We start from the raw sequence: 21,968 nt of genomic DNA on the forward strand, positions 1-21,968 counted from the left end.
GTAGCCTTCTGTCTTTTTACTGTGAAATGTTTCATATGAGAAAAGGATCTTTGCTAGGGAGTATTTTTGAATGGCAGTCTTTCTTGATGGCAGTTATTCTTTCTATGGAAGTTACTCTGTCGATGAAAGTTGATCTCTCTGACTTTTAAAATGCCTGCGGTTTTTATACCCAAAAGATTGGATCGTCTCATTGGTTCGAGGTTGGCAAAAACAGTAAATTCAAACGCGATTGGGTTTTAGTGTCTTGGGGTGTAATTTAAAATATTGGTTAAATTGAATTGTTGTCAAAACAGCATCCAACTCAGGTATCTATTTCACAGCCAAATCTTACATATTTTCAATTTTCCAGTATACTCTGAGGCAGCTAGCTAATCATATCACAGGTGCTTGTAAACTCTCAGTGCAAAACAGCATTCACTCTCTCTTAAAGGTACAGTACATGCCTTCAACTTCAGAACACTATTGACTAGAAACTGAAATGGACTAGCCATATAAATACTGTGGCTACAAGAGCAAGGAATCCTGTAGCAAGTAAATCACCTCCTGACTCCCTAAGGTCTGCCCATCATGTATAAGGTTTAAATTGGGATTCTGATGGAATACCCCTCACTTATCTAGAAACGTGCATCATCAACAACACTGAACAGGCTTAACACCATCCAAGACAAAGCAGCCCATATGATTGGCACCCCATCCAATACCCAGTGGCAGCAGTGTGTGCCAGCTACAAGATGCACTGCAGAAACTCGCCAAGTTCCTTCAACAGCACTTTCCAAAACCATGACCACTGCCATAAAGAAGGTTAGGAGCAGCAGATGCACGGTAGTACCACTACCTGCAAGATTTCCTTAAATCCTCACACCATTCTGACTTGGAAATATATCAATGTCGCTGCCTGAAAATGTTAACAGCATTGTGGGCATACCTATATCCCATAGACTTTATATTCAAAAAAGCTACTCCCCATCAGCTTCTCCAGGGAAACTTGAATGGGTAGTAAATACTGGCCTAGCCAGCAACCATCCTGTCCCGTGAACAATTTAAAAAAAACTCTCACTCCTGCTCCGTTTCCTGAACCATGTAATTTGCTCCATCTTCTTATATTTGAAGGTGATGGCCTAATGCGGTTATCGCTGGGTGGTTAATCTAGATGGGAAATGTTCTGGACACCTGGATTCAAATGCTGCCACGTGTAGATGGTGAAATTTGAATTCAATTATAAAAAACTAAATTCATTATCTAATGATAGCCATGAATCAATTTTCAAAAATACCTGGTTCACTAATATTCTTTAGGGAAAGAAACTGCCAACCTTACCTGGTCTGGCTTACATGTAACTCCAGATATGTCGTTGACTCTTAATTGCCCTTTGGCAAATTAGGGATGGGCACTAAATGTTGGCTTAGCCAGTGATACCCTCATTCTGTGGATGAATAAGTAAAGAAAATGCTCACTAGGGCATGGCACCAGGAAGAATTTGGAAGCTGGTATAAAGAGGCACATTCAATGTGGATGACAGTGTGGCTACTTCTTGGGAAGGGACATAGCAGCAGGGGTAGGCTATTTGACTCTCCAACTCTGCTCCATCATTCAATAAGAAAATGACTGATCTGGTTTTTTTTTTCAGCTCTACTTACCTGTCTGCCTCCATAACCCTCGACCCCCTTGACAAGCAAAACTCGAAATCAGCCTTGGATGTGTTTAAGGGCCCAGACTATTTTCTGAGGAAGAGAATTCACATTGTCATGACCTTTGGAGAGACTGACCTTTGTCCCCCTCAACTCTGTTTTGATTTTAACTAAGATCCCTAGCTTTCATCTGCCCCACAAGAGGAATTTTCATCCTGGTCTCCACCCTATTTGGTCCACTCAAGATCCAATTATTTTAAATTAGATCATTATCTATTCTTCTAAACTCCAATATAAATAAGCCAAACCTGTTCAACTTTTCTAATAAGATAAACATCCTCAGAGTGAATTGAATTGAAACTTCTCCAACTTGCTTCTAATGTAATTATAACTTTTTCAGGTTAGGAAACCACGACTGTACACAATATTTCAGATATCGTCTCAGATGCCTTTTAAACAGGGAAGTGCTTTTCTAGTTTTCCTGCCAAAATGGACAAGTTCACATTTACTGAGGTGACACTCCTTCTGCTAAATTTGTGTCCACTCATTAAACTTGTCTATATCCTTTTGCAGGCTCTCTAACTCCTCTGGACAACGTGTTATCCAATTTATTTTCTTTCATTAGTAAATTTAGCTACATGGTCCATCATCCAAATCACTGATATAGCTTGTAAGTAATTGGGGATCCAGCATTGATCCATGTTGCACTACATACAGCCTGCCAACTCTTTTTTTAAGGATCTACCAGCTATTCTTAAAGGACTGTCATGTGGGAGCTTGTTGGCCCCACAAAAATAGATGTTTAAGAATGAGTGTTCTTCCAGGCTACACACAATATACCCTGGCCAGTGCCAAATCAGACTTGAGTTTTACTGTGTGTGTATTTTGGGGTGTTGTGTTCTGATAATTGGCCTTTTGGTGTTTTGAGAGTGGTGTCATATTAGATATGTATAATATGAGTTTAACAGCAGAATGTTGTTTAATGAAATATAAAGCTGTTTCTCTTAATGCACTGAGTTTACTTCTGTATAAAACTGTAACTGGTCCAGTCTGGTATACCACTGCCCTTCAGTAAGAGCTGAAGGTGACTGGTAAACAGTAATTGTGGGAAGGCTGCTGGCTGAATGCCTGCTGCTAACAGTGTGTTTGTTACAGGTTGCATGTCTGCAGGCACAAGGAGATGAAGCATTAAGAAAAGAGAACTATGAGGAGGCTGTGCAATATTACACCCAGGGGCTAATGCTGGATGCCAAGGATTGCCAGTTACTGTCATGCCGTGCCTTGGCATTCATTCAGATGAAACAATATGAGGCTGCAAGGTTGGACGGAGAATTCCTGATACAGATCCGGCCAGAGGCTCCACAGGTCAGGTTTCTTGGAAACGCATGTTGAGAAAATACACTTTACTAGTTGAAACGTTATGGGGAAAGAGCTCTATGAAAGCTCATTCTGTGTCTGTGCAAATTAAAACTCCTGGTCATTCCTCAGGAATTCTGGTTCCAGCTACCTGCCCATGACCTAGTTTACAACTGCCATTGGGTCGACATAGCACCATTTTTCCTGTAAACACCATGTTCCTTTACCATCACCAAACAAATAGTCATGATGTTAGAGTTCCAGCCGCCGACTGTGTTAGTCATACATAGTGGATGAAGTTGTGGCAGCCTCTTGTATTGTATTAACAGCACTCAATCTTCCTGGACTAGCCCTTTACTTCATTATTCATAAAATGTGGTACAAATCTGGGTTCAAATGTCAGTGTCTACGAAATTTAGGGAATGAAGAAAATTAAAGTGAGTATTACAGAGAAAAGGGGCTCTGCAAGGCATTTCAACTCCTTGGCAGCTTCCGTTAACACCAAAGGCACAATGGGTTAGCTAGTGACAACCAAAGTACAAAGAAAGGAAACTCACCAGTAGACCTGAGGCTGCAGCTGGCCAGCTCTGTGCCAGTCTATGGTAAATGCTTGGAAGAAGTATACCTTGTAGTTGTATTAGATGGCACTGGTAGCTGTCTGTTGATTTAGCATTACATGGCGATACCACCTCTCCCAACTGCCTCCCTGTACCCCCGACTCTCCCAATATAGTTGGTGAGGGAATCCATTTTCTGTTTTGAAGCCTTCTCTTAAGATTTTCTTAAAGGCTTTATTTTTATTTTCATGGTCTTTTTTTTTTTGGTTTTGAAGGGTTCTCTATCACCTCTTACTAATTCCTCTATTAGGTAAAACAGTCTCATACCTTTTGGATTTGTATTGTCATGTGGGGAATTTGCACTTTAGCAGAAGCAGAATTAGAAGAATTCATCAATATCCTCAATAATCATCACCACTGTGTTAAATTAAACTCTCAACAACAAGGAAAGCATTAATTTTTTAGAAACTGCAGTACTTGCATTGGCACAGACAACAGGTGTAAGTTAGCAGCAGAAGCTGATAGAAACCTTCACACACTGTTGAGGTTACAGTTAAGCAGTTGCATGTTCATCTCTAACAAGAGCAGCATGGTGGTTCAGTGGTTAGCACTGATGCCTCACAATATCAGGGATCTGGGTTCGATTCTAGCCTCGGGCGACTGTCTGTGTGGAATTTGCACATTCTCCCCATGCTAAATTGCCTATAGTGTTCAGAGATGTGTAGGTTAGGTGGATTGGCCATGCTAAATTGCCTATAGTGTTCAGAGATGTGTAGGTTAGATGGATTGGCCATGCTAAATTGCCTATAGTGTTCAGAGATGTGTAGGTTAGATGGATTGGCCATGCTAAATTGCCTATAGTGTTCAGAGATGTGTAGGTTATGTGCATTAGTCAGAGGTAAGTGTATGTTATTTTTGGGAGGTTTGGTGTGGACTTGTTGGGCTGAAGGGCCTGTTTCCATACTGTAGGGGTTCTTTCCGACTGTCATTGAACCTGCTGTCTACAACCCTCAGACCAAGGGTCTGAAAGAACACTACAACAAAGCGGATAGTCACAATGGTAACTGCATCCTTATTTGTGCTGATCCCTGTATTTCTAATTTCCTTAGATTTCAAAGCATTATTCGCCTTAACCTTGAATGTAATCAATGACAAGACAGCCTGGTTAATCAGGTACAGGTTTGGTTGTCTAATGCTTGGACAAGGAGTGAGAGAATATTTGCCTCTTCCTTTCTGATATTTAAATCCATTTGAACGGAAGGCCATAGCTGATTACTCAGACAATACAACTCTCTGAATCCTTGTCTGTTACTGTGCTGATAACTTCTTTCTCATCCTCCATTGCAGAATCATTATTTGCTGTTCCTGGCTAACAGATACCTTGGCCATCTCCAAAAGGCTTTCCAGTCTCTACTTCGCTGTTTGGAGCTTGATTCAATGCATCGGAATGAGATTGTGATAGACCTTTACAAAGCCACCAAGAAGCTGTGTAAGATTGAAACACACGACAAGTGCTGTGATGAGAAAGGTACAGAGCCCTCGCTTAATATTATAATCCAAATCATTCTGTCCAATAGACAGGACTATAGATACAGTTCACTCTTTGTCCGGTGTCTAACACTGCACTGACATGAAACCAGCAATGCTAGGAAGAGTAGCTGAGGCCTGCTTTTGATACTGCCATTTGTCAGTGTTCCAGTCCATGATACGAGTAAGTTAACTTTTATTGTTTGTAAAATGAAATGCAGTGAGTTCAGTCTGATGGCACTTTAGAACAGGCAAAATGGAGCCAACTCGTGGGATGGAATTCCTCATTTTCACGTGGTTTCCTGCTAGGAGTCATCACTTCTGATGTTGCCATCTTCCCATGTTGTAGTTCGATAACATGTGACTCTCCATCACGGCCTGGCAGCTATTTATCTGGTGCTGGTGTTTGTCACTGTGGATGGATGGATGCACACCTTGAGCAACAAGGAGCATATCCAGATTTTGTCTCCATATTCCTTTGCATGATAACATAAGTAAACAAACTGACAAGACAAAGAATTCATTGCAACCATCACAGCCAATCGCCTGACCCCATCACAGCCCATCCCCCAGCCCTCTGACCCCTTCCCCAACCCCCTGACCCCATCACAACCTGAATTCCGACCCCCTGACCTCATCACAGCCCATACCCCAACACATGACTCTTGAGACTCTCTACAGTTGACGATTTAACCAATATTATTAAAGGCTTTTTTCTGAAAACTTCATAATCTTGAATGAAAGCTTTCTTCCTAATAAAACTATTTCCTTGAATTTTAATCCTCACTAAAACACACTTGTTTTAGTGAGGTATACCTCCCATCTCTCTCTCAGTCAGGCTTTCCTGTCTCTCACCCAGCAGGGAGAATTGTCTGCCCAGTCTTGTGGAAGATTTGAGGCTTTGGGGCATTTAATCAGATATGGTCAATAGATTTATGATATGAAGTGTGTCACTGGATATAGGAATAGTATGAGAAAGTTCTGTTGGGTGGAAGATCATGAGTGACCTAGGTGAATGGTGGGGCAGGCTCAAGGAGCTGATGGAGCTACTTCTGCTTCTTTTTCCTATTTTTCTGTTTTTACATTACTGATCAATCCTGGGCTAGATAATTAGCTATTTGTTCGTGGCCTCATCCTGCTATTGCCAGGATGAAGCCAGCTTATGGTGGGCCTGTTGCCACATGGGGAGCATGACAAGTGATCTGTCTGGGCCGCGTATGATTGCCAGCTTCCAAAGGCACACGGGGACTGATCGAGGGACTCTGCTTTGGAAAGCTAAGTAAATTGTAAGTCATGGTAGTTTTTGCCGTTCTTGAAATATCTGTTTGACTGCTGTTTAGGTCTCGACGAGCTGCTTCTGAAGATTGGGTACCTGCTCTGTGATGCTGCACTACATGAGCTCTGCATTCAGCTGGTCAGCTCAGCTGTACAGCTTTGTCAGTCAATAATGAGTGATTCAGTCCGCATGCAGTTCCACCTGATCCATGCGAATTGTTATTCAGCAACAAACCAAAAGGACATGGCCAAAACAGCCTATGAAAACTGTCTGAAGTTGGCAGTCAAGCTGAGCAGCACTCAAGAGCAAATCAAGGTACAAACTGCTAAGTTCTGCTAGAAGGTTACAGACCTGAAACATTAATCCTGTTTCTCTGTCCGCAAGTGTTGCCAGATTTTCTGCTTTTCTCTCTTAACTCATGATGGGGTGCAGTTCTATGGGCATCAGTAGCATTCCGTATTTCTAAATCGCCTACTCTTGCAGCCAGGGACCTCATTGTCAATGCAGGTCGATTTCGCAATTGCAACTATGTTCAGAACTGGAGGATTAGCTGTTGCTAATTAGGATAAATCTTCTTTGTCATCTATATAGGTGATTACTATGTTTACACCTATTGAAAATCACATCTCGCTCAATCTAACCAGATTAAACTAACCCAGTTTTAAAAATCACACAACACCAGGTTATGGTCCAACAGATTTATTTGGAAGTACAAGCTTTCGGAGTGCTGCTCCTTCGTCAGGTAGCTGTGGGGCAGGATCCAAAATCGCAGAATTTATAGCAAAAGATCACAGTGTCGTGCAATTGATATGATATATTCAACAAACCTAGATTGCTGTTAAGTCTTTCATCTTTTAGAATGGGTTGCAGTTTTCAGTTCATTAATATGTAAATCCTAGAATTTCTTTCAAGTCACATTCTCGAAATAACTTAAGGTTATATAATAAAAGTGTCACCTTAGCTCAGACAGTGCATTAAAGGTGTGAGGTTAGAATCTGACTGGATCCTGACCTTGAGACAGACTGGTTCTATTTCAAAAGTAGGAACTTATAAAATGTCACATGGACTGATTGCGTGTGAGAGTATGCGTTTGTGTGTGTGTGTGCTTGATAGAGTGTGAGCATGAGTGTGACGGAGTACAAGCCTGTGAGACGGTGTGTGCATCGGTGAGAGTGTTGGTGGTGTATGTGTGTGCCTGAGAGAGTGCGAGTGTATGAGAGAGGGTCTGTGTGAGTATGTAAGAGTGTGTGTGAGAGTGTATAATGTACATAGAACATATTACAGTGCAGTAAAGGCCCTTTTATCATCGATATTGCGGCAACCTGATGAAACAATCTGAAGCCCATCTATTCTACACTATTCCATTTTTATCCATTTGTTTATCCAGTGACCATTTAAATGCCCTTAAAGTTGGCAAGTCTACTACTGTTGTAGGCAGTGCATTCCATGCCCCTACTACTGAGCAGAGAAACTACCTTTGACATCTGTCCTATATCTATCACCCCTCACTTTAAAGCTATGTCTCCTCGTGCTAGCCATCACCATCCGAGGAAAAAGGCTCTCACTGTCCACCCGATCTAACCCTCTGATTATCTTGTATGTCTCAATTAAGTCGCCTCTCAACCTCCTTCTCTCTAACGAAAACAGTCTCAAATACCTCAACCTTTCCTCATAAGACCGTCCCTCCATACCAGGCAACATCCCAGTAAATCTCCTCTGAACCCTCTCCAAAGTTTTCACATCCTTCCTATAATGCGTTGACCATTACTCCAAGTGCATTACTCTAAGTGCGGTTGCACCAGAGTTTTGTACAGCTGCAGCATGATCTCGCAGTTCCGAAACTCAATCCCTCTATCAATAAAAGCTAACTCACCGTATACCTTCGTAACAACCCTATCAACCTGGGTGGCAACTTTCAGGGATCTATGTACATGGACACTGAGAGCCCTCTGCTTATCTATATGACCAAGGATCTTACCATTAGCCCAGTACTCTTTATTCCTGTTGCTCCTTCCAAAGTGAATCACCTCACACTTTTTCACATTAAACTCCATTTGCCACTTCTCAGCCCAGCTTATCTATGTTCCTCTGTAACCTGCAACATCCTTCAGCACTGTCCACAACACCACTGACCTTAGGGCCATCCGCAAATTTACTAACCCATCCTTCTATACCTTCATCCAGGTCATTTATAAAAATGACAAACAACAGTGGCCCAAAATGGATCCTTGCGGTGTTGTGCAGTCACCTGTAGTGTGGCATGAACCCAAGCTCCCGGTTAAGACCATCCTTACGGGTATTGAACTTGGCTATCAGCCTCTGCTCGGCCACTATATTTGTTGTGTATCCCGGAGTCTGCCTTGGAGGACCTGAGGCCGAATGACCCTGACCGCTGAAGTGTTCTCCAATGGAGGGAACATCGCTTCTGGTAATTGTTGCGCAGTGTCCATTCATCCGGTGTTCTTTGGCTGCTTGGTCTCGCCAATGTACCATGCCTCTGGCATCCTTGCCTGTAGACAACATTGGCAGAGTAACATGAGTACCTGCCATGTACACGTGTTATGGTGGTATCTGTGTCGACACTCTGACATGTCTGGCAGTGGTTGCCATGACAAGGTCTTGTGGTTGATGTTGTCCTGAAGACTGGGCAATGGTCTGTTTAAGGCGAGAAATGGAGGTGTGAGGAAAGTCTTGGCGAGGTGCTCATCCTCATCGATAAGGTGTTGCAGGCTGCGAAGGACATTGTGTAGTTTCTCTGCTCCCAAAAAGTATTGGACAACGAAGGGAGGATGCTGCACTTCTCCAGCTTCCACCCGAAGCATATAAAAACAGCCATCCCTTATGGACAAACTCCACGCATCCACAGGATCTGTTCAGATGAGGAGGAACGCAGCGGACACCTGAAGGTGCTGAAGGATGCCCTCATAAGAACAGGGTACGATGCTCAACTCATCGACCAACAGTTTCGACGTGCCACAACAAGAAACTGTAATGACCTCCTCAGGAGGTAGACATGGGATGCAACCGTGACCATACTTCCCAGGAACTGCGAAACTACGCCATGTTCTTCGCAGCCTGCAACACATTATCGAAGAGGATGAGCACTTCGCCAAGACCTTCCCTACACCTCGACTTCTCGCCTTTAAACAACCACCGAACCTGAAACAGGCCATCGTTCGCAGCAAACTGTCCAGCTTTCAGGGGAACATCAACCACAATACTGTACAACCCTGTCCTGTCAACCACTGCAAGACGTGTCAGAGTGTCAACATGGATACTACCATGACACGTTGTGCCCACATCCACCACTTCCTCGGAAAGCTTATTCCACATGTGAATCACCTCTGTGTGAAAAATAAAGCCTCTCGTCATTTTAAAATCTCTCTCCTCTCACCTAAAAAATGTGTCTGCTGGTCTTGAAATACCCCACCCGAGGGAAAAGATTGCCTATACCTCTCATTATTTTATAAGCTTCTATCAGGTCTCCTTTCAGGCTCCTATGCTCAGTGAAAAAGGTCTCAGCCTATCCAGCCTTTCTTTATAACTCAACCCTTCCATATCATGGTTAATCTCTTCTGACCCTTCTGCTTGATAATATCCTTCCAAAATCTAGGTGACCAGTCCTGTACAACTGCAACATGATTTTCCAACTCCTATACTCAAAGGACTGAGCAATGAAGGCACGTTTGCCAAACTACCTTTTATCCACCATATCTATATGTGATGCAAAATTCAAAGAATTATGTACCTGCACATCTCGGTCTCTCTGTTCTACAACACTACCCTAGGTTACTACAGGAAGCGAGGGAAGAGATTGCTGAGCCTTTGGCGATGACCTTTGCGTCCTCTCTGTCCATTGGAGTAGTACCAGATGATTGGAGAGTGGCAAATGTTATTCCCTTGTTCAAGAAAGGAAATAGGGATAATCCTGGGAATTACAGATCATTCAGTCTTACGTCAGTGATGGGCAAACTATTGGAGAGGATTTTGAGAGACAGGATTTATGATTACTTGGAAAACCATAGTTTGATTAGAGATAGTCAGCAAGGCTTTGTGAGGGTCAGGGCATGCCTCACAAACCTTATTGAATTCTTTGAGGATGTGACAAAACACATTGATGAAGGCAGAGCAGTGGATGTGTTATACATGGATTTTAGCAAGGTGTCATACGATTCTCCATGGTAGGCTCATTCAGAAAGTAAGGAGGCATAGGATACAGGGAAACCTGTCTGTCTGTGTACACAATTGGCTGACTCGTAGAAGACAGAGGGTAGTAGTTGATGAAAAGTATTCAGCCTGGAGCTCGATGACCAGTGATGTTCCGCAGGAATCTGTTCTGGGACCTCTGCTGTTTGTGATTTTTATAATGACTTCGATGAGGAAGTGGAAGGGTCGGTTAGTTAGTTTGCCGATGACCTGAAGGTTGGTGGAGTGGTGGATAATGTGGAGGGCTATTGTAGGTTGCAATGGGACATTGACAGGATGCAGAACTGGGCTGATAAGTGGCAGATAAGAGTTCAACCTGGAAAAGTGTGAAGTGATTCACTTTGGAAGGTCAAATTTGAATACAGAATACAGGGTTAAACGCAGGCTTCTTGGCAGCGTGGAAGAACAGAGGGATCTTGAGGTCCACGTCCACAGATCCCTCAAAGCTGCCACCCAAGAAGGCGTTTGGTGTGTTGGCTTTCATTAGCAGGGGGATTGAGTTTAAGAGCCACATGGTTATGCTGCAGCTCTATAGAGCCTTTGTTAGACCACACTTGGAATATTGTGTTCAGTTCTGGTCGCCTCATTATAGAAAAGGTGTGGAAGCTTTAGAGAGGGTGCAGAGGGGATTTACCAGGATGCTGCCTGGACTGGAGGGCATGTCTTATGAAGAAAGGTTGAGGGAGCGAGGGCTTTTCCCACTGAAGCGAAGAAGCATGAGAGGTGACTTTATAGAGGTTTACAACATTTTGAGAGGCTTAGATAGAGTGGATAGCCAGAGACTTTTCCCAGGGCGGAAATGTCTATCATGTGGGGGCATATTTTAAGGTGATTGGAGGAAGGTTTAGGGGAGATGTCAGAGGTAGATTCTTTACTCAGAGAGTGGTGGGTGCGTGGAATGCACTGCCAGCGGTGGGAGTAGAGTCAGAGACATAAGGAACATTCTTGGATAGGCACATGGGAGTTAGTACAATGAAGGGTATATAGGTTAGTCTGATCTTAGAGGATGTTGAGAGTGTGGTGCTGGCAAAGCACAGCAGGTCAGGCAGCAGCTGAGGAGCAGGAGAACCGACGTTTCGGGCATTAACCATTCCCGATGAAAGGCTTATGCCTGAAAAATTGATTCTTCTGCTCCTCAGATGCTGCCTGACCTGTTGTGCTTTTCCAGCACTACACCCTTGACTCTGAGCTCCAGCATCTGTAGTCCTCACTTTCTCCTGATCTTAGAGGATAAAAGATTGGCACAACATCGAGGGCTGAAGGGCCTGTACTGTGCTGTACAGTTCTATGTTCTGCTACCCAAGGCTCTTTCATTAATTGTATAACGTTTGTTGTACCAAAATGCAATACCTCACATTTATCCAGATTCAATTTCACTTGTGATTTTTCAGCCCACTGGCCCATTTAGGTTAGATTAGATTCCCTACAGTGCAGAAACAGGCCCTTCGGCCCAACCAGTCCACACCGACCCTCCGAGGAGTAACCTACCCAGACCCATTGCCCTCTGACTAATGCACCTAACACTACGGGCAATTTAGCATGGCCAATTCACCTGACCTGCACATCTTTGGACTGTGGGAGGAAACCGGAGCATCCGGAGGAAACTCACGCAGACATGGGGAGAATGTACAAACTCCACACAGTTTCCCGAGGCTGGAATCGAACCTGGGACCCTCGTGCTGTGAGGCAGCAGTGCTAACCCATTTGGTCAAGATCTCTTTGTAACCTTAGAAAAACTTCTTCACTGTCTGCTATGCCATATGTAAGTTGTTATCTGGATTTATGTTACAGTGCTGTGCAGGTCTTGCTGAAGCGCATATGACAGCTGGCTGCCCGGAAGAAGCCATTCGATACTACCTTGAGCTGCTCGCAATCCTGGAGAAGAGTGAACAGGAAGCCCGGGACCGATACTCTGGATATGAGAGTCATGCTTTATCCATCAGGTACCTTGCTGAATTCAGTATACAGGATTACAAAAGATAGCTAGTTAGAAATGGGGAGAGTGACTGCTGCACTTAGCTTTCTCATTATTTTACTGTTAAAACTCTCACAACACCAGGTTATAGTCCAACAAGTTTAATTGGAAGCACTAGCTTTCAGAGCGCAGCTCCTTCATCAGGTGGTTGTGGAGAATAAGATTGTAAGACACAGAATTTATAGTAGAAGTTTACAGTGTGATGTAACTGAAATTATATATTGAAAAAGACCTGGATTGTTTGTTAAGTCTCTCATCTTTTAGAATGACCATGTTCAGTTCTTTCATGTGTAAATCGCAAAACATTTTTAAAGTTACATTCTCAAGTGAACTTTAACAATTGGTGTCATGTCGGGCCAGATAATGCATTGAAGATGTGACCTGCCCTGTGTGAGACTGTCTGTGCCACAATGGGCACACTGATTCTAATCTAAAAAAGGGATTTATAGAATCTTACATGGATTCATGCAGTTTTTGAGCAAAGTAAAACGTAATTCTGCAAGTACAAATTCACCCCACAAACTTATATGTGTAAGTGGGTGTGTGCATATGGGGGTGGGGGGTGGCGGTGTGTGTGTGTGTGTGTGTGTGTGTGTGTGTGTGTGTGTGTGTGTGTGTCCACCCAACAGGTGACCCCACTACACTACGCACATACACAGACAGATGCACACACACAGACATTCCTACACATGCACGCGCATACACACACATACAGACTTCTGTACACACACTCCCACAGATGCGCACCCTCACACAGACCCTCTCTCATTCGCTCACACATACACTCACATGCACACCCTCTCAAAGACCTATACCCCTATACACTCACGCTCACACACACATACACTCTCACAGACACCCACAACCGCCACTCCCCACCCCACACACACACACACTTCCACATGCTGCCTGACCTGCTGCGCCAATTCTGGCAATTACAGACCAGTCAGTCTTGCGTCAGTGATGGGCAAAGTATTGGAGAGGATTTTGAGAGACAGGATTTATGATTACTTGTAACACCATAGTCTGATTAGAGATAGTCAGCATGACTTTGTGAGGGGCAGGTCATGTCTTACAAACCTTATTGAATTCTTTGAGGATGTGACAAAACACATTGATGAAGGCAGAGCAGTGGATGTGTTATATATGGATTTTAGCAATACATTTGATAAGGTTCCTCGTGGTAGGCTCATTCAGAAAGTAAGGAGGCATGGGATACAGGGAAACCTGTCTGTCTGGATACAGAATTGACTGGCCCATAGAAGACAGAGGGTGGTGGTAGATGGCAAGTATTCAGCCTGGAGCTTGGTGACCAGTGGGGTTCCACAGGGATCAGTTCTGGGACCTCTGCTCTTTGTGATTTTTATAAATGACTTGGTTGAGGAAATGGAAGGGTCGGTTAGTAAGTTTGCCGATGATGTGAAAGTCAATGGAGTTGTGGATAGTGTGGAGGGATGTTGTAGATTGTGATGGGGCATTGGCAGGATGCAGAACTGGGATGATAAGTGGCGGATGGAGTTCAACCTGGAAAAGTGTGAAGTGATTCATTTTGGAAGGTCAAATTTGAATTACAGGGTTAAAGGCAGGCTTCTTGGCAGTGTGGAGGAACAGAGGAATCTTGGGGTCCATGTCCACAGATCCCTCAAAGTTGCCAGCCACGGTTATTACAAAGGTGTACGGTGTGTTGGCTTTCATTAGCAGGGGGATTGAGTTTAAGAGCCACGAGGTTACGCTGCAGCTGTATAGAGCCCTGGCTGGACCACACTTGGAATATTGTGTTCAGTTCTGGTTGCCTCATTATAGGAATGATGTGGAAGCTTTAGAGAGGGTGCAGAGGGGATTTACAGGATGCTGCCTGGACTGGAGGGCATGTCGTATGGAGAAAGGTTGAGGGAGTGAGGGCTTTTCTCATTGGAGCAACAAAGAATGAGGGGTGACTTGATAGAGGTGTATAAGATGTTGAAAGGCATAGATAGAGTGGATAGCCAGAGTCTTTTTCTCATTGCGGAAATGTCTATCATGAGGGGGCATAACTTTAAGGTAATTGGAGGAAGGTTTCGGGGAGATGTCAGAGGTAGGTTCTTTACACAGAGAGTGGTAGGTGCATAGTAGTAGAGTCAGATACATTAGGGTTTAGATTAGATTAGATTAGATTAGATTAGATTACTTAGTGTGGAAACAGGCCCTTCGGCCCAACAAGTCCACACCGACCCGCTGAAGCGTAACCCACCCATTCCCGTACATTTACCCCTTTACCTAACACTACGGGCAATTTAGCATGGCCAATTCACCTAACTTGCACATCTTTGGACTGTGGGAGGAAACCGGAGCACCCGGAGGAAACCCATGCAGACACGGAGAGAACGTGCAAACTCCACACAGTCAGTCGCCTGAGTCGGGAATTGAACCCGGGTCTCTGGCGCTGTGAGGCAGCAGTGCTAACCACTGTGCCACCGTGCCGCCCACACGGGTATTTAAGTGACTCTTGGATCGGCACATGGAAATTAGTACAGTGAAGGGTATATAGATTAGTCTGATCTTGGAGTAGGATAGAAGGCCATCACAACATCGAGTGCTGAAGGGCCTGTACTGTGCTGTATAGCTCTATGTTCTATGTATCTAACCAAAATTACAATTTATAAGCACTACCCACCAGGGTCAGTTTGGGCTAAATGTTACATATTAACAGGATGTTGTACCACTGAGATGATGCAGTGTTCTCATAAGTGCAGTGTGTGGGCATCAGGTTCGAATGGTCTGTAGGGTTCCTGTCGGCATGTACTATATACAGAGTTATGTTAGTGTGGTACGTTGGAATCCCATTTGTGTAGCATGTAGAATTCCAGTAAGTATAGGGTGCAGAGTCCTCCCTGAGGGAATGTGCAGGGTCCCACTGAGACAGAGTGCAGGGCTCCCCCCAGAGATACCCTGTGGGGTTCCCGCAGAGGCAGGGTGTGAGATTAGACTATAATGGGGTCAAGGTGTCAGGGGATAGGCTGTGATGGGAGGAAAAAGCAACTTGGATATGTTTCAATGGATAAGTCAGAGAATTGGGAGATGAACTTCATAGAGATTTTGTTTTGTGTTACATATCAGAGTAAGTTTCCTTTAAAATTTTGCCTGAATTAATATTAAGGTTGTTTATATTTATCTGCTCCCCACAGCATGATTCAGAGTGAGCAATTTATTTGTTCCTGAAGGCTATTTCATGCGAGTTTCTGGACAGTTTGTTACTTTTTGTGGTGTACTTCAATGATTTTGACTAAATGCAGAGGGTATTATTAACTCGGTTTGCAGGTAATGCAAAAATTGCTTCTGTGGCTGCGAGTAAGAAGGGAAGCTGCGGGCTGCAAGAAGATATCGGTGTACTGTTCAGGTGGGCAGGAAGTAGCAAACGGTCCTCAGTGCAGAGGAGTGAGGCAATCTATTTGAGGAGGTTAACAAGGCAGGGGTAAACAACTGGACACTGAGAGGCGCTTTGCAGAGCATGTCCACAGATCCCTGAAGGTAGATAACTAGGAAGGACATTTAACCATGAAGGCATCCAGTATAGTTTCCTTCATTTATTGAGGCAGGGACTAAGATGCACATAAACAACTAAATGTTAAAGGAAGGATGTGATCACACTCGCGAGGAACAAAGGGCAGTGAAGAAGGTTATCTAAGATTACAGAGGTCTTGATTAACAGGGTCAGTGGGCTGAGGAGTGGCAGATGGAATTTAGTTGGGATAAATGTGAGATATTGCATTTTGGGAAAGCAAACAAGAGCAGACCTTATACAATTAATGGTAGGCCCCTGGGTAATGTTATAGAACAGAGAGACCTCAGAGTTCAGGTACATAATTCTTCAAACTTTGTGTCACAGGTGGACAGAGTAGTTGAGAAAGCTTTTATCACACATGCCTTCATTGCTGAGACCTTTGAGTAAAAGAGTTGGGATGTCATGTTGAGGTTGTACAGGATGCTGGTGAGGCCTCTTCTGGAGCACTGTGTGCAGTTCTAATTGTCCTTCTATAAGCAGGATATTATCAAACAGGAGCAGGTTCAGAAAAGATTTATCAGGATGTTGCTGGGTTTGATTTACAAGAAGAGTCTGTAGGAGGGACGTGTAGGAGGTTGAGGGGTGACCTTATCGAGATTCATTAAATCATGAGGGGCATAGATAAGGTGAATAGCAAAGGTCTTTTCCTTAAGATGGAAGAGTTCAAAACTAGGGGACATATTTTTAAGGTGAGAGGAAAAAGATTTAAAAAGGATACAAGGGGCAACTCTTTCACACAGAGGTTCCCATATGGGATTGAACTGCCAGAGGAAGTGGTGGATGCTGATCCAGTTACAACATTTTAAAGACATTTGGATAAGTGCATGAATAGGAAAGGTTTGAACGGATATGGGCCAAATGCAGGCAAGTGGGACTAGTTAAGTTCAGTATTATAGTCTGCATGGACTGGTTGGACCAAAACATATGTTTCCATGCTGTATGACTCTGAGGTTGTTAGTCTGTTTCTTGGGCTGGAGAATTTTAGCTACATAGAAAGTTTGAGCAGGTAGGTTTTATTTATTTTTTCATTGATGAACTGAGGAGAATGTGGGTTGTGTGTTGTGGACAGTAGTGTCCCTGCCTCTGAACCAAAATGCCCAGGATCAAGTCCATCTGCTTCAGAGGTGTGCCATAATGTCTCTGAACAGGTTGATTAGAAAATATCTGTAAGATAGTACGTGTAGGGCAAACGAAGCAAGGAATTGAGGAGAGATTTAATTGAGCTGTATCAATGATCGGGGACCTGGATAAAGTGGATAGAAGGAGCTATCTCCCATATTGCAAAAACCACAATAGCTGTGGGAGTGATGTAATACCATTGCGGGAGAGAGATGAAAGAAGAAAGGATTTCATCCAGAGGGTGATGGCATTTGGAACAAAATGCTTGAAAGATGATCGAAGCAGAAACCCTCACAATATTTTTAAAAAGATCTTGAATATGGACTGGATCTGCTGTGACCTCAAGGACTAAGAACTAGGAAGTGAGGCTAGGTCACTGTTTTTCAGATTGTGCAGATATGATGAGCTGAATGACCTTCTGTGCTGTGAATTTTGGTCATTTACATATGAGAGTGGTTTCTGTAATGTCTAACAGAGGTACCAGTCTGCTCAGCAGTGTTCCAGTTGATGGTACTGGTCCACACGGTACAACACAGATGACAAGTCAAATCAATTCAGCCTGCCTATCTCTGGACTCACAGCACAGAAAAATTAAAACATTCAGTACTCTTCAAAATTGCTCAATTGTTCATAGTCACACTTTATGAATGACTGATCTCGGATACCAAGTTTATAACTTAAAAATTAACAATTTATGATTAATAACTATGTGACTAGGAGTAGGATATGAATCCATCTTTATGACTGCATTCGCATTCCTATGTTCTATGCATAATCTAATTGAACCATCTGGCTTAGGAGCCTGCACTATGGAAGAACAGCGATTACTCTGGCTTGGTTTGATCAATTGATTATCCAACATGTATTGAATTTCTTTTCTTCCTTTGGCCTGTTTTTCTGGGTATAACCAATATGGGTTTTGTTTATTGGGTCTGAATTTTTTCCTGAACTAGGGGGCATAGGTTTAAGGTGAGAGGGGAATGATTTAAAAGGGACCTAACAGGCAACTTCTTCACGCAGAGGGTAGTGAGTGTAAGGAGTGAACTGCCAGAAAAAGTGGTGGAGGCTGGTACAATTACAACATTTAAAAGGCATCTGGATGGGTATATGAATAGGAAGAGTTTAGAGGGGTAAGGGCCCAATACTGGCAAATGGGACTAGATTAATGTAGGATATCTTGTCAGTGTGGATGAGCTGGTCTGACGGATCTGTTTCGTGCTGTACATCTCTATGACTCTGTTTGGTTAATGTGGTACATTCAAGTGTAGCTTTATAAAGTCCTTTGTACCTCCTGGGCAATCATTATATCTGCCAGTTGATTTTTCTCCAGATATGAAAACACAATGTTTAAATTCTCTGCTATCTCCGAAGTTGTTAATCTGATTGTGGGAAGTTTGCTTGGATAACTGTCCATTTCCCCTTTTCCTCTCATCCTTCTTTTTTCTTTGCTCCTCTACTTCATTTACTTTCTCTCACACTTATACTCTCTCATTGTCTTTCCATCATAATGCTGGTTCAACATGTTCATGTGACACATGTACAATCAGGAGTATCGATTACATATGTCACTTTTTTAACTACTTTGTAGAGATCACTGCCATTTGATTTTAGTGGCTTTCTTTTGTAAAAGTAACAGGATTGTTATGAAGGTGTAGGTGTGTCCTGTACCTTTACTAGAGAGAGGAATCTGGCAAGGACTGACTGAAAGCACGGGGTGTGCCGAACAATTTAAAATGTAACATTTGGTTGAAACAGATAGCTGGAGTTGCATTGCCATGGAACAATAACAAATTCAAATTCAGTTTAAATTATGCCCTAGATAGCAAAATCCAGTTGAGTTTGAATTTTACTGTTTGGGATGACATCAAACCAATGACATGTTCCGATGTTTTGGGGTATCAAACTGGACATTTTAAACAGTTGGGGGAGAACTGCAAAGAGCACCAACAAGTACAGACTGTTAACCGAATAGGTCTCTGACAGGTACCTGTCCATAAGAAAAGTTGTGTAGTAGAAGGCCAAAGAACAGACCACCCTGGAAAATCTACAGAGGAATATTGACAAAGCTGGCTGGTTTTGAAGCGTGATAAATATTTTTCTGTAAATCTTAAACAAGACTTTTTTATTGGACCAGTGTTGTAGAGGGGGAGGTAAAGAAATAGGGTTAAGATAAAGAAGTTGTAATTAGCTGTTGTTTTAATGTTCTCTTTTGGACTTAAAGAATAAAATTATTAATTTTTACTTTAAATAATGACTTCTGGGATAATTCTTTGCCTCTTGAAATGTAACAGATTGCAGCGCGAGGTGAGCTTCTCTGTGTGTCAGGGTTAAATTAGCAGAGGGTTTACCCTGTGTCATAACAGTTTGGGAGCTCTCGTCAGTGATTTTAACAGGTTTGTACAGATCCAGTCCGAGATTTGGACAGATTTGAATAGATTTTAAGTATGAAAAAAGCCCAGTAGATTTTAAAAACTTGCCAGTTAGTGTCTTCGATCTTTAAGTGGAATGTAGGTGTGACAACTTGTTTAATTTTGGTTACTTAGAGTCATAGAGGTCTCTTTTATATCTTTCCCCTTTCACCCTAAACCTATGCCCTCTAGTTCTGGACTCCCCAACCCCAGGGAAAAGACTTTGTCTATTTATCCTATCCACGCCCCTCATAATTTTGTAAACCCCTATAAGGTCACCCCTCAGTCTCCGACGCTCCAGGGAAAACAGCCCCAGCCTGTTCAGCCTCACATCCTCCAACCTTGGCAACATCCTTGTAAATCTTTTCTGAACCCTTTCAAGTTTCACAACATCTTTCCGATAGGAAGGAGACCAGAATTGCATGCATTATTCCAACAGTGGCCTAACCAATGTCCTGTACAGCCGCAACATGACTTCCCAACTCCTGTACTCAATACTCTGACCAATAAAGGAAAGCATACCAAATGCCGCCTTCACTATCCTTCACTAACCACTTGTGGTTGGTTAAATTAAATGTGAGAGAAACGGGTCTTAAAATGGCTAAAGCGGTTCTGGGGTGTGAAGATGATTCCCAAATTTGCCAAGAAAGTTTAGAAAGAAAAGACCATACTCTTAGAATTAGTAAAGAGGTTAGAATTGGGTTGAACCAAGGACAAAAGTAAAGCTGAAATGTAAGGGAATTACTCAAATACGTAAGTGTGTCAGGGAAACAGACAAGTGCAGTAGTGTTAGAAAAACATAAATTACAATTGAGGAAAATGGAGTTAGAAGATAAACAAAGAGACAGAGGAGAAAGGGAGAGAGAGAGGCAAGAGAGGGAGAAGGTTCTTAGCTGAGCAAAAAGAGAAAATTTGAACTTGAGAAGTTGTGACTTAGTCAGTAAAGTCAGGTTAACTGGATGGAGATTAAAAGAGAAGATAATGATATAGACAAATATGTCAAAACTTTGCAACATTTTGATGAGAAAGATGTTGAAGCCTTCTTTATTTCATTTGAAAAATTGGTTAGGCGGATGGGGTGATCCGAGGATTTATGGGTATTGCTAGTTCAGACTAACTGGTAGGCAGAGCTCTGAGGTATTTGCTGCGCTGTCAGATGAGGGGTCAAGAGATTATGAAGAGGTCAAACAGGCTATTTTAAGTGGTGCTTATGAATTGGTATTAGAAGCATATAGACAGCAGTTAAACATAAAGAAGGACCAGGTCAGACTTATGTTGAGTTCGAAAGAATTAAACATAGTCATTTTGATAGATGGGTGCAAGCTTTAAAAAGAATTAATACCTTTGAGGCTCTAAGAGAAATTATTCTGTTGGAGGAGTTTAAAAACTCACATCCAGAGATGGCAAGCATTCACGTGGATGAAAAGAAAGTTCAGGAAGTGAGAAGGGCAGCAGAATTAGCAGATAAATACATGTTGTACATGATGCAAGCTTCTGGCCAGAATTTCGTCCTGTGAGGGGTAGAAATTGGGAGAAGGGGAGGTCCTACATTACGAAACAAAGAGTAGAGAACTTTGATGAGACTTTACCACAGGTTAAAGAAACCCATGAGGATGAAATGGAGGTGAAAGGCCTCGGGTGTTTTCACTGTAATGGAGTGGGACATAGAAAATTACAGAAGGGCACTGGGAAAAGGTGTTTTCACCGCCAGAGTCACCGTGCTGGTCATTAAAGGAAGGCACTGTAGAAAAGATGTGGTAAAAGAAGTTAAGGCGGTGGCATGAGTGTAAGTAATAAAGGAGACCCCAAGAAGACTCTAGGAGCTGCAGGAGAGTGCACAATCTGGGCATGGGCTGAATATGGAGTTAGTGCCTGACCTCTATAAAGAATTTGCCTCTGTGGGTAAAGTCTACTCAGAAAGAACAGGGGAAGAAGGGCAACAAGTTATAATTTTGAGATATACCACTCTCAAATAATAAGAGAGGAGTGAAGTTGGACTCTTTCTGATCTGTTACCTGATAGTGTGGTAATTTGTAGGATAGATGGACAGAAATTTAGCATTCCCCTATATAAGATCAGGTTGGAGTGCCAACTCAAGACAGGGGAAGTAACAGTGGGAGTGATTGACAGAGTGTCAGTTCCAGAATTCAGTTTGTTCTGAGGAATTATTTGGCAGGATCCGAGGTGAGACTGACACTCCTTGTTGTGGAGAAGCCCAAGGAAGACTAGGGAACTGAGGAGTTAAAAACAAAATCTTGATATTTTCCTAGAATGTGTATTAACAAGATCCCACTGTTATAAGTCACAGCACAAAGAAAAAACTAAAGAGAAAGATGACGGAGTTGAGGTTCAGTTAGCGGACACTCTGTTTGACGT

The 21,968-nt window shown here is 42.9% G+C and overlaps 1 protein-coding gene across 1 annotated transcript in view; it reads left to right on the top strand.

Annotated features, from left to right (window-relative positions):
• Nucleotides 1-21,968, top strand: part of LOC122564642 (uncharacterized) — a 609,322-nt gene that overhangs the window by 30,312 nt on the left and 557,042 nt on the right. The window contains exons 4-7 of the mRNA XM_087998559.1: nt 2,784-2,993; nt 4,888-5,068; nt 6,408-6,658; nt 12,341-12,492. Coding sequence (XP_087854685.1) covers nt 2,784-2,993; nt 4,888-5,068; nt 6,408-6,658; nt 12,341-12,492 — 794 coding nt within the window. The remainder of the gene's footprint in view (nt 1-2,783; nt 2,994-4,887; nt 5,069-6,407; nt 6,659-12,340; nt 12,493-21,968) is intronic.

The sequence above is a fragment of the Chiloscyllium plagiosum genome, unplaced genomic scaffold, assembly GCF_037043375.1.
Source record: "Chiloscyllium plagiosum isolate Xiang-an unplaced genomic scaffold, Cpla_swu_hap1 HiC_scaffold_21, whole genome shotgun sequence".
NCBI lineage: Eukaryota > Metazoa > Chordata > Chondrichthyes > Orectolobiformes > Hemiscylliidae > Chiloscyllium > Chiloscyllium plagiosum.